Raw genomic sequence first — 12,004 nt, 5'->3', positions numbered from 1 at the left:
AAGTGCCTTACTAAGTATTAAAGTTTGTTGAAGAAGGTCCAGAATAATATTTAAGAGTGCTTGAGGGCCAGAGTTCAGGAACTATTGCCTGCAGTCACAGAAATATGAAGTGTTGTGTTACTTCAGCAGGGAGCCTGGGTTTAGCCAATAGTCATCTCTTTTCAGGAGCTCATTATTCTGCTTGGAAATACAGAATTCAGACCATCTTACTACTTCAGTGCTGTCCTGCAACTGATGCTGCACATTTGTTCTTGTACCACTCCTTGGAGGTGACCAACAGTTCCAGATTAAAAGAATAAATTAGCCTCCCAAGCCAGTGGTTTCAAGCTGCTATGTGCCTAGTTGATTTAAACCTTTTTCCTCTGCTCATTTCCTTGTCAGAAGCAATCAGAATTTTCCCATAGGTTTTCCATATACATCTGAAAAACTGTGTCTATCTTGTACTTCTTAGAGATGTTATTATTTTGAAATCAAATTACCACTACAAGCATAAGGGTAAAGTTCTTGTGTGTGCCTATTTACAATGGTACAGACTCCGTTTGACCTGAGGATGTATTCATCCATGACTTTCTGCTTTTAAACTTAGGCTCTTATGCTGAATTTTTTTTTTTTTGACCATGATAGACATGGCAAGCTGTTTCCAAAGAACAATGTAGCCATGTAAATTATATCCTGGGTGGGAGTGGGACATGGAATATGGCAGATAGAAATAAATGTATTTTCTCCGAGATGAAAATTGAGGCTTTTTGAGCAGGAGCTTGTTTTCTTTTTCTTTTTTTATTTTTCTTTTTGTGCTTCCATTGTATGGAATTGTATTAATTGTATTAATTAATTATTTATCAATGCCTTTTTTGTTGTCTACTCTGCTATAAACATACTGTAGTCAAAAAATAAATATTTGGGAAGAGCATGGTGATGTCAAATGCAGATCTTGTCCTTAGTAAAGTCTATCTTTCTCTCAGTTGCTTCTAGCCCCTACACCTTACATCATTGGTGTTCCAGCAAGTTTCTTCCTTTACAAACTGGATTTTAAAATGCCTGATGATGTATGGCTTATTGACCTGGATACCAATAGGGTAAGTGGCACCCATAAGATCTTGTGGCTTTGTTTCTAGGAGCTGTGTGCTGTCACCAGTGTACCCACTGAGAATTTAGTAATAGCTGGCCTCAGTCTGCCTTTGCCACTCCCATCTTAAACTTCAGGATTCCATTCCTTGTTATGTCTCAAGGCCCCCATGTCTTTTGCATTAGGCATCCTTTTTCAGTTAATTGATCTGGCTATATCATTAGAAGGTAAATCCTCAAGCAATTGACGGAACTTGACTAATTGTCAGGCTGTGTCTTATAGCCTTACCTAAGAAACCCAGTGTGTTAAGAGCCTTCCCACAGCCTAGGTTGTCATGATTCAAGTGGGGCTATGTATCTCACTTTCTGCAAGGGTATGAGCAAGGCTGATTCAAGGAAAATGTGTATAACTTAATCTACTTGATGGAAGGTGTGGGTTGATTCAAACTTTTTGTTTTTATGGTAAATGATAAAGTAACTCCACTGTTTATTATATTGTAAACAGTAACAACCATGAAGAAGTGAAAAGCAGGTGTCCGTGTCTGAATTTGAGGGGTTTTTTAAATTCTTATTTTACTTTTGTGTCTTTTATTCCTCGGTGTCTGAAGTGCTGGAGATTCAGGGGATTCTGTTTTGGAAATGACTACAGCTGGGGAATTTTTAGTCTTTTGTTGTGCTTAATTCCAGGTGATTGTTCCCACAAATGCAGAATCTTTGCCAGCACTGCCAGAACCAGAAGCTTCAGAGTTGAAAAAGCATCTGAAACAGGTAATATGCACTTTGGGGAAAAGACTCAGATTCATTAGAACGTAGCATATGCAGTGTTGCCCAGCTCTTCTGCTATAGTGGATAAGAATGGAAGTCAGTGAATGTAAAGCTGAAATGTCCCTGTACACAACAGATGGTTTCTTATTTTTACTGTTGTTTGGGGCTAACTTGTTTCCAGTCCATGCAGATCGTTCCAGTTTCCTCATTTACGTTTGCCATGTGGGCTTTAAATTCTGACTTGATCCATCAAGCTATGATCATCTTTGTTTCCCCTCCATTCACAGATCTGTGTGTGAAGTATCAGTCTCTCCTCTCAGGTCCTGCTAAGCCATTAATCAGCTTGGGTCATCCTGGCTGATCGTGTCAAGCAGGTTTTATCTCTTTATTTCTGTTTTCCTTATGCACGCTGCATGCAGTATCTAAAGGTAAAATGTGTTACTAATGTGATGAGGTTTGCTCTTTCTCTTTCCTCATAGACCAGGAGAGCAAAGTGTGTAACCTCTCTGATATCCCAGTACCTGCTGTCAGCACAGATGGAAGTGATGTGTTGCCTGGAGTTTTGTTAACCTTTCCCACACTGCTGCCTCACCCCCTTGCAAGTTCAGGCACTATTTAGCAAAACTTTCTCACTAGTGCAAAGGCAAACTCAGGTATCAGAAGAACAAATTGCATTTTTTCTGAAGACATATTTAAAATTCTCAGTGTGTTCACTCAAATTCAGCTTAGATCCCCTGTGTATTCCTATGGACTTTGTCATTAAGGGTTTGCCATTGGCAAAGGAGTGCTGCTGGTACAAAGTAGAAAAATTGTGACCCATATTACTAAGTTTAACACTTCTGTGTGCCTTTGGGTCACATTGTCTTAGAGTCAATAAATGAATTTCAGCATATCTGCTTTTAAACTCTTGTAGAAAGTTCCTAGCTGCATCATTAAGGACTACAGGCTTGGCAGTTTCCAAAGTGGCCAGATACCAATGTTTGGGGGTGGGGCAGTTATACCTCTTTCCTAAGATGTGTCTCTTTTGTGGTCCCATTTGTTTTCCTCTCATTTGTGATATTTGGTAGTAATAGATATTTTTTCCTTCCATCTGTTTCTCTGTGGTCATGTGTTCGTCTTGGCTCTGATGGGCTGCTGTGGTGTTATCATATGATCTTCCATCTTGCCTCCAGTGTCTGGTTAGCATGACTGCAATCACTCAGAAACAGCTGCTCACTCCTGACAACAAGGTTCTTTATTTTATTCTTTTCCCCTCAATTTTCCATTTTACCCTTTTCCTTTGGAGTTTTATTTTGGTTTTTTTCTTTCTTTATTTTGGTTTTATATATTTATTTATTTTTTAAATTAAAAGGTGAACCTTCAGTGGGCAAATGGGAAAAATGAGGAAGATTAGGATAGGTTTGGGTGTCCAGGTCTGATTCACCACTTGTGCTGCTCCTTGAAGACTTTATGAGGGTTGAAGAGGTAGCTTAATGGACAGATGAAGACTTCATTCAAATGGAAAGTAGAAGTTACCAGGGATACAAGCAGATATTTGTGTAGCGGTGTCTCCACATTTTCCTGGAATATCAAATTACCTGTTGAATAGCCACCTTTAAGGGCAAGTTTCAAGGCCTGTAGCTCCCAAGATGTATTCAAATTACACATGGAAATAACTCTACAAGCAGTAGAGTTATGTAGTGCCATACTACTAGTGGTCCAGTTAGGACTATCAGTTTTCCTGTTATGAATGATCTAGCAAAGTGGAATTCTATGCTACTGCTTGGCTGGCTTCAGGTTTGGTTCAGCATTGAGGAGATCATTTTGACAATCAACATAAAGGAGGGCCTGGAGATACTTGTTGACTCATCGTGGAGGTGGTTTAAGACAAATTAATGGAGCATGCATAGTTGTTGCAATTGCCTAGAGGGCAGGGTAGCTCTGATATTTTGTTCCTTAAATAACTGTTCTTGCTGAATGTGTGCATAATGTCCTTCAATAGGCCCTGGCCAGCATGAGCCTGAATACTCAGCCCATTCTTAATCTAGAGAAGTTTCATGATGGGCAGGAGGTGCCTCTGCTGCTGGGAAGACCACAGAATGATTTGCAGTCTACTCCCTCCACAGAATTCAACCCTTTGATCTATGGAAATGATGTGGACTCTGTTGATGTGGCTACCAGGTGAGACTTAACAGGAAGGTAGCATCGAGTCTTCATAAGAGTTTGCACTTGAGGGCAGCACAAACATTTCCATGGGTGAAACAGCATCTGTCAGGTACTACTGTAGATTCTACTTGATATCATGTGGGGGAAAAGAGCAGTAATTACAGTGTTTATCTCATATCTGTTACCTGCATGGACATAACTGTTAGTCTTAAGAGGCTGTTTTGCTTCTTGCATTTTCCTATAGATCATTCATTTCACCTGGATTTGTCAGTCTGATACTGTATCCTCAGCTTAAATCACAAGCCTTGACCTACAGAAAAAAAAAAAAGCTGGGGACTTAGTTGTTACCTCAGCTAGTAGAAACAGGAATTATATCCTTCACTGAGTGGGTGTTTATGTTAAGATGGTGAATTAGAGCAAAGTGATTTCCTAGGTCTTGGTTTGTTTGGATTTTTCTTTTATTTTTTTACGAGAGAGCTGTTTCCTAAGAAGAGTTAGGTTACCATTCTTCAAAGGTTTGGAATATTGTCTATGACATACCTTTTAAGGGCTGTCTTTCTTCCTTTTTGTTATGCTCTGTGCTTTTATCTAATATATTGTTCTCTGTTTCTTTTTAGGGTTGCTATGGTGAGATTCTTCAACTCGCCAAATGTTTTGCAAGGTTTCCAAATGCATACTCGGACTCTTCGTCTCTTCCCAAGACCAGTGGTAGCCTTCCAGGCAAATTCTTTTCTTGCCTCTAGGCCAAAGCAAACGCCTTTTGCAGATAAGCTTTCCAGAACACAGGCAGTAGAGTACTTTGGAGAATGGTCACTCAACCCTACTAATTATGCTTTCCAAAGAATTCATAACAGTAAGTGTTGGTCTTGCCTTTCCTCTACTTGGATGTAATGCAGGAACTTAAACACCAGGCATTCTAGGGAAGGATTTGATTTTATACCATAGTAGTCCTGCTGGGGAGGAAAATCTAGTTCAAGGAATATTTTTCTCTTTTTATGTATGGTCTCATGTGATTCTCCCAAGTTACCCCTGCTATTGGTGACTTGCTCCTCCAATTAATTTTGCCTCTTCTTTGCTTATGGAGAAGTCTTGTAGGCTTCTTAAAGACTCTCTTTGTGCAAGACTCAGTAGAGGGTAGTGTCGCTGTGAATGAAGCCTTTGACACCCGTGACTTAGTTTGATTAACACTCTCCTTGTTTTTTTGTGCAGACATGTTTGACCCAGCCCTAATTGGTGACAAACCCAAGTGGTATGCTCACCAGCTGCAGCCCATCCACTATCGAGTCTATGACAGCAATTCACAGCTGGCTGAAGCCCTGAATGTCCCAGCAGAGAAGGAAACAGATTCTGATCCCACTGATGACAGGTTAGTGGGGAACATGCCTGTAGTCACATCAGAGTTATTTCAGATTGCTGGACCTCTCCTACTTCTCATTTGCAGACTTTTCCTTTAGCCTGACAGAGCGTTGTTTCATTTATTGTCTGGGCAGAATACTGACACTGAAGTAAATTTTCTCACTGCTCTGTTATCACAGCAAACCTCTTAATCCTTTGCTAGCATAGTCATTTAATGTGATTCTCCATATTTATTTTCCTGTTTTCTTTTGCTGCCTGTATGCCACTTGACATTTGTCATTTCCTCACACCCTAATTCTCTTTTCTTCCATATTCTTTCTCTAATTATTTCCATTGCAGTACTACAAATATTCCCACCCATCCTACCACTCTTAAAATCTCTGTTCCCTATCCATAGTAATGCAAAGCTTGTTAGTACTACCCACTGCCTGTGACCACCTTGTGTGTTCAGTAGCATGAAAGGAAACTTTATATAGTAGTTCTTGGCCAAATTTCTTGGAGTTTTGTGTCTAGTTTTATTCCCTTTCATTCCTTGCTGGTTTGTGACATCTGAAAGATCTTGGTCTTGCACATACTTTGCATTCTACACAGCACCAGTGGTCCTAGAAGAATGGGATTTATTGCTAGTGTAAAAAGGAAATGCTTTTACTTGTGATTCCCAGTTCCCTTGAAGTTGTCCTACATAAACACACACACATTTTGTGAATGAATACACTGTTCTCTACTCACTTATGTTTGGCCTCATTAACTTTGCTAAGAGATTTTAAATGTCATCTCATAAGTCTTCACATACCTGAAAGCTATGTTTTTTGCTCTTACTTTTCATGAAAGTGGCCTGTGAAATTTGTTTATAGCTACTATAATATGAGATTTTTAGGAGGTCCATGAAAAACAGTGCTGATTCACATCTTGAAAGCGTCAGAGCCTGCTGTTGCTGTGATGCTGCCACTCATCTCTCTCTCTCACGTGTTGTGGCAGTGGCAGTGACAGCGTCGACTATGACGATTCAAGTTCCTCCTACTCCTCCCTTGGTGACTTTGTCAGTGAAATGATGAAATGTGACATTAATGGTGATACACCAAGTGAGTAACTTTTGCTTTTGCTTTCACAAGGTCCCATAGGCTCCCTTTCCTAATTCATCTGAAGCACTTTGGGGAAAATGTGTTCCATAAATCCCTGAATCAGAACAAAGTATTGTTCCGTTGTGGTCTTGCTCTGAGGTAAAAGTGTGTGGGTAGACTGAAAAAGGACATTTCTCCTGTTTATAAATAATTTCCTCCAAAGGATGCTGTGAAGAGGAAGAACAGAAATAGGTACTGCTGAACAAAACTAGTTCAGTAGATCTGGAAACAACTTGCTGCTGCCAGTAAATACTGTGCAATATGGGCAGCAGAGTGTGAGCTCTCTCCTGCCCCTGCATGTTGGTTCTCAGTGCTAGCTTTTAAGCAGTACTCTGTCCTAGTGGGAACAGGAAAATGCATTCTCTGTGGCTTATCTGGATGCTGCATAAACACTCACTTTGTTCAATAAACTAAATGTAGGAGTCCCAAAACATTTCCCATGTCCCAAGGACAAAAGGTAGTAATCATAAGCTGCAACAACAACAAAAGAAACTCTACTTGGACACAGGGAAAATAATTTAATGGTTATTGTAGTTGAACAGATTCCCAAGATCACTGTAGAATATCAAGCCTTGAAAACTTTCAAAACTCAGTGGGACAAAGTCCTGAGCAACCTGCTTTAATCTTGAAGGTGCTCCTGCTTTGAGGAGAAAATTGGAATTAATATCCTCCAAAAGCCCTTTACAACCTAAATTTTTATGCAAGTTGATTCTGTTGAGCAGTCCTCATTTTCTAGGGTTATTTAGTTAGATGGTCAAAAGGAAGGCAGTGTTGTTTAATGAATATTGATGTGTTTGCAGATGTTGACCCTCTGACTCATGCTGCCCTTGGTGATGCTAGTGAAGTGGAATTTGATGATTTTCAAGAATATTCAGGGGATCCCGATGAACAGATCATGGACAGTGAGAACTCCCAAGAGAATAACCAGCCTCGTTCAAGTTCCAGTACTACAGCCAGTAGCAGCCCCAGCACTGTCATCCATGGAGTGAATCATGTGTGTACTGAGATGAGTTCAGCCTCAAGATCAGCGTATTAGAATGTAAAGAATGGGAGAATGCACACGGTTCTTTCTGAGAAGGGCAAAGGCTAATAGGACTGTTACACCATGCACAGATTAAATTGCATGCTCACCCTGGACTTTCTGAGCAAGGTGGAGTTTGCTGGTACCCTCTTATACTGGGACAGACCATTCCTGTACAAAAAGTTCTAGTGCATTGAGAAATGCAGCATTAGCAGAGAGAAATGGTCCATGTTGGGACTGTAGGAATTGCTTTTACAGGGTCTGGAAAGAACTGATGTCTTTAGAAGAACAGGGAGTTGGGTGGGGAAACTAATGAATTTGTGGTCTTTTAAGAAGAATGGGATCATGGTAATGGAAAGCCATTATCCTGAGCTGACACTTACTAGTCAGAGCTGTTTTGAAGGGGCGTAAGTCCCTAGAACAATGAACAAATACTGCATTGTATATAAAATCCTAGTTTAGAGACACAGATAGTGGGGATGGGGTGGGGGCCCTATAGCAAGCAGTAGGGACTGTGCAGATTTCCCAGTTTGAAATAATTGTTCTTGTCCTGCCCTTCAGTTGTATGTAACGCAAATTAGCGAACAGACCAATGATTTGACTGGTCCACAGGAGGCAGCAGACTCAGCAGAAATAGAAGAGAAACTGGCTGCTGGATTTTCAAACCATCTCTCTTCCTTGCCACTGCAACCAAGCTTTCCCAAGATAAGCTTGGATCGTCGCGAGAGTGACATTGCAGCTGGCAGCATGAGCTCCTCAGAAGGGGTGGTGAGGAAGCGAGAGTATGACAATCCATACTTTGAACCACAGTATGGTTTTCCTACGGAGGATGAAGATGATGAGCAGGAAGAGAGCTACACCCCAAGATTTAACCAGAATCTCAACGGAAGCAGGCGAGTCCTTCTTGTCTCCTGCCCTTCTGTACAGCACTTTTGGGGTTTCTGTCCGCTTCATGTAGCTGAACATTCATGCACTCAAGTATTTGTCTTTGGCAGCTGAGATGTATTGTTGATCATTTTCATTTAGTATTGAAATGCCGTCAACTGTCCTGGTTTGAATAAAAGCACTTGCTTAGTCCCTTGGTTTCTTACTTTTATGTAAGCAGTAGAAGCTATAAGAACTAACAGTTATTTCTAGAGCATTCTAGTATATCAGGTACTGATTTCTGGAAACTGTTTTGGTAAATCTTTGTCTTTTGAGGGAAAGATACTGCAGTGATTGGTGACAATGGGTTTTCTGTTACTCCTTTCAAACCAGAAGCCAGACCAGAAGGCTGCCAATGCCCTTTCATAGAAAAGTTTTCAGCATGCCCTGAAAGGCTATAAAAACTAAAAGCTAAACAATGTTTCAGTTCTCTCTTTTTTTCTCTTTTCCTTGTTTGTTTGGGTGTTTGGTTTCTTTTCTTTCTTAGAAGGCACAGGTAGTGTGGTAAAAACTGGTGTGAATGAGGCCAACATCAGTCTCCCACAGCCATACAATGTGTTGATTTGGGGCAGGAAGGAGGAATGGTAATAACAGTTGTACTTCATTTCTTTAAAGGTCTCAGAAGTTACTCCGGCCAAACAGTTTAAAACTGGCCAGTGATTCTGATGCAGATTCAGATTCCAGGGCCAGCTCCCCAAACTCTACTGTCTCCAACAACAGCAGCGAAGGTTTTGGGGGCATCATGTCTTTTGCAAGTATGTGCAATGCATTCATTGAGCTAGTTTTATTTATTATATCAGAGTGTACAGGGAGATGGAATGGAGAGATGGCTAGTCAAGAGATTGAGTTAGTTGTCACATTGTTACCAGCTCTCCAGTAGTCATGGTGGCTTACTGACAGCTGCTGACTACTGCTTTATATATTCTTCAGTAAGAAGGGCTTCGATTTTGTGATTAGCCCCTTGAGTTGTATGGCACTTTAGGGCACAGTTCAGAAATTTCTTCAGTTTCATTTAAACAAAGCATTGTGCAATTTTATCAAATTGATAAAAAAATCTTACAGTAATATGCCTTCCATGCTGGCATGTTGTGTGTTTAGGTGCTAAATTCAGTTCCTTAACTGCCTAGTTTTAATTATATTTTATTTAAAAAATCCACAGTTGTGGAACATGAATCCAGAATCTCTTAATGAGTGGCAGAAGACATGGCCACTTGAGTCTTACACCAAAGTAAAAAGCAGAGAAAGAAGTTTGTAGCACTGGGGAAAATGTATTAAGTGTTTCTGGTGAAATGACTGTTACTAAAATAAGGCTACAAAAAAACAAAAAAGAACCAAAGCAAACTGAAATAATAGGTTGACACTTTATTGACTTGAAGTGTTAATCAGTTCCTTTATCTAAATGTTATGCTTTAGACTGTCTATGGGCTTAAGCAGATGATGGTTGATGCATAACTGTGTCCTTAAGATCTGCCTGTACCTGGAAGAATATATGATTTTTTCCTAATAAATGAAAAGCTTCTATTTCAAAGCATGGTTCCATGGCAGATTTTCAGTGTTTCAGAAGACACAATGCACAGTCCTCACTTCAGAGTTACATGTTTTGCAGATCTGCCATCCTGTTTTCTCATGTGGCTTTCACAGCCATTCATTTGCTCCCATGAACAGGATCAAACTAGAAAGTAGAGCTAAGGTCATGTGATCTAAGTGCAGGAAGACAGGAGGCTTTTGCTGTTACATTTCAGACTCAAAGATCCAACATCAATTGTTGTGACATGAATGTGAAGACTTAGGGTTTTTTACTGTTTAGAATAATCTGATTGTAGATGTGGTTGCAATGTAAATGAGGTCATGTTATGGTTGTGAGACTTTTGGATAGTAAAGAACTTAAATCATTAAGGATCTGAAATAAGATCGTGAATTACAGGATCTTTACATGTGTGCAGTGAGCAGTAGGCATTTAATTGTTTTTGTCTTCTGTCATAGGCAGCCTGTACAGAAACCACAGCACAAGTTTCAGTCTGTCCAATTTAGCCCTACCAACCAAAGTTGGGAGAGACAAGAATACTCCCTTTCCCAGCCTGAAAGGTAACCATTTTTCTCTTTGTCTTCTACAGCCTTTTCAGTTATTGTGACTTGGCAATCTGAGCTCCTACCCCTAACAGGAATCCTGGGAGTGATGTCCCATGGTCATTTGGGTAGTTCCTGTGTTAAGGAGCAAGACAATAAATTGTTATATTTCTCAGTCAGTCTTTTTTTCCAACAACTGGGCTGTGTTGGGATTGGAGAGTGTCTGGTCTAGGCTGAGTTAACAAACAAAACCAACATTCATAGTGTATTTTGGTTTGTTTTAAGTACTTAGTATGAAGAACGGGAACCAAGAGGTGGGTCCTGCTTTTATACTGCCACTATCTTCATGCTTAGCCTTAGGTAGTTTATTAGTGATGATGCTGCATTTGTAAGTGGGGGTAATGCCAGCCTCCCATGGAAGCCACAGATTACATGAGTTTCCAAAGTGTTTATTGTCTTTTCAGATTGCTAAATAGAAAATCAAATTACAACCATGCTTTCAGTTCAATGAGAGTGAAGATCAATCCCTAGCATATGTGCACAATCTTTTCATTAGAACATCTCCTGTTTGTCAGCAGTATTATTAGGTAATGTGTCTGAATGGGCACTAGAGAAATGGCCCTCACACCATGGGTGTTGGACAGCCTGGTCATCCTTGTAACGAATGTAATACTGCAGGGGTGACTGAGATTGCATTGGTGTCGTAGTGTTTTCAGATACCATACTGAGAAGTATGAGTTACTTTGCCTTTTGAGTTACTCTGATTAGAACTTACTGCTTTTGTTTTAATGTGTTGATTTTTTTTTTCATTTATTTTTTCCTTCTCATCACTTTTATCGGTAAAGATTACTTTAATCTGGAATTGGGAAGGGATGTGGATGAAGGTTGGTATGATGTTTTGCTGACCTTTAACCTTGTAGAAACAAAGACCAAAAGCTGGATTTTGTATTTCTGCTTTGGACTTTGTTTTTGAGACGACTAATCATTCCCTGTGTGTAAAATAAGGAATAACAGGACTGGTAGGGTGAAAACACTAGCAGAGACTCTGCACAGCTGTTTTTGACAACCTTTTACCAGTTGGTTGTGTTCTCGTGTCCAGTTGTACTGGATAAGAAACATGCTTTGTGTCAGGGTTGTTTCCATGGGTAAACTTAATGACCGATTCCATGCATTGGAAGAAAACAGTGATGGGGTTTACCATTCCACATTCATGCTTTGTGCCTCATCTTCTGCACTTTGGTGTTCTTAACTATTTTAATCCTGTAGGGCCTCTAATGTTACTGTGCAGATATGAGGATGGGATTTCCATGGAGTAGCTCAATCTGTTTTATGCATGTGCAAATGTGTGTGTGTGTGTGTGTGTGTGTGTGTGTGTGTGTGTGTGTGTTCATTTACATGTGCATGCTGGCTCACTGGGATTCCCACTGAGCACTTCAGTGGTTTTTAGATGTTTTTGTCTCTGCTGTAGAGATACAAAGTTGTTGCATTAACTTGTTCTTGCCAAGTGTGTGTTTCTAACTGTAATGGGAAATGATGCTGG

General features: G+C 40.1%; 1 protein-coding gene across 5 annotated transcripts in view; it reads left to right on the top strand.

Moving 5' to 3' along the window:
• MADD (MAP kinase activating death domain) overlaps positions 1–12,004 on the top strand; it is a 69,549-nt gene that overhangs the window by 21,028 nt on the left and 36,517 nt on the right. For 4 of the 5 annotated variants that reach the window (XM_062495974.1, XM_062495976.1, XM_062495977.1 and 1 more), the window contains exons 6-16: positions 963–1,076; positions 1,753–1,833; positions 3,003–3,059; positions 3,812–3,990; positions 4,593–4,828; positions 5,185–5,341; positions 6,310–6,413; positions 7,253–7,446; positions 8,035–8,366; positions 9,013–9,152; positions 10,381–10,482. In XM_062495974.1, the coding sequence (XP_062351958.1) occupies positions 963–1,076; positions 1,753–1,833; positions 3,003–3,059; positions 3,812–3,990; positions 4,593–4,828; positions 5,185–5,341; positions 6,310–6,413; positions 7,253–7,446; positions 8,035–8,366; positions 9,013–9,152; positions 10,381–10,482 (1,696 nt within the window). The remainder of the gene's footprint in view (positions 1–962; positions 1,077–1,752; positions 1,834–3,002; positions 3,060–3,811; positions 3,991–4,592; positions 4,829–5,184; positions 5,342–6,309; positions 6,414–7,252; positions 7,447–8,034; positions 8,367–9,012; positions 9,153–10,380; positions 10,483–12,004) is intronic. The other variant, XM_062495978.1, reaches the window with a different exon arrangement.

This window comes from Cinclus cinclus, chromosome 6 (assembly GCF_963662255.1).
Source record: "Cinclus cinclus chromosome 6, bCinCin1.1, whole genome shotgun sequence".
Taxonomy (NCBI): domain Eukaryota; kingdom Metazoa; phylum Chordata; class Aves; order Passeriformes; family Cinclidae; genus Cinclus; species Cinclus cinclus.
The sequence above is the reverse complement of the archived record's forward strand: the minus strand, read 5'-3'. Positions and strand labels throughout refer to the sequence as shown.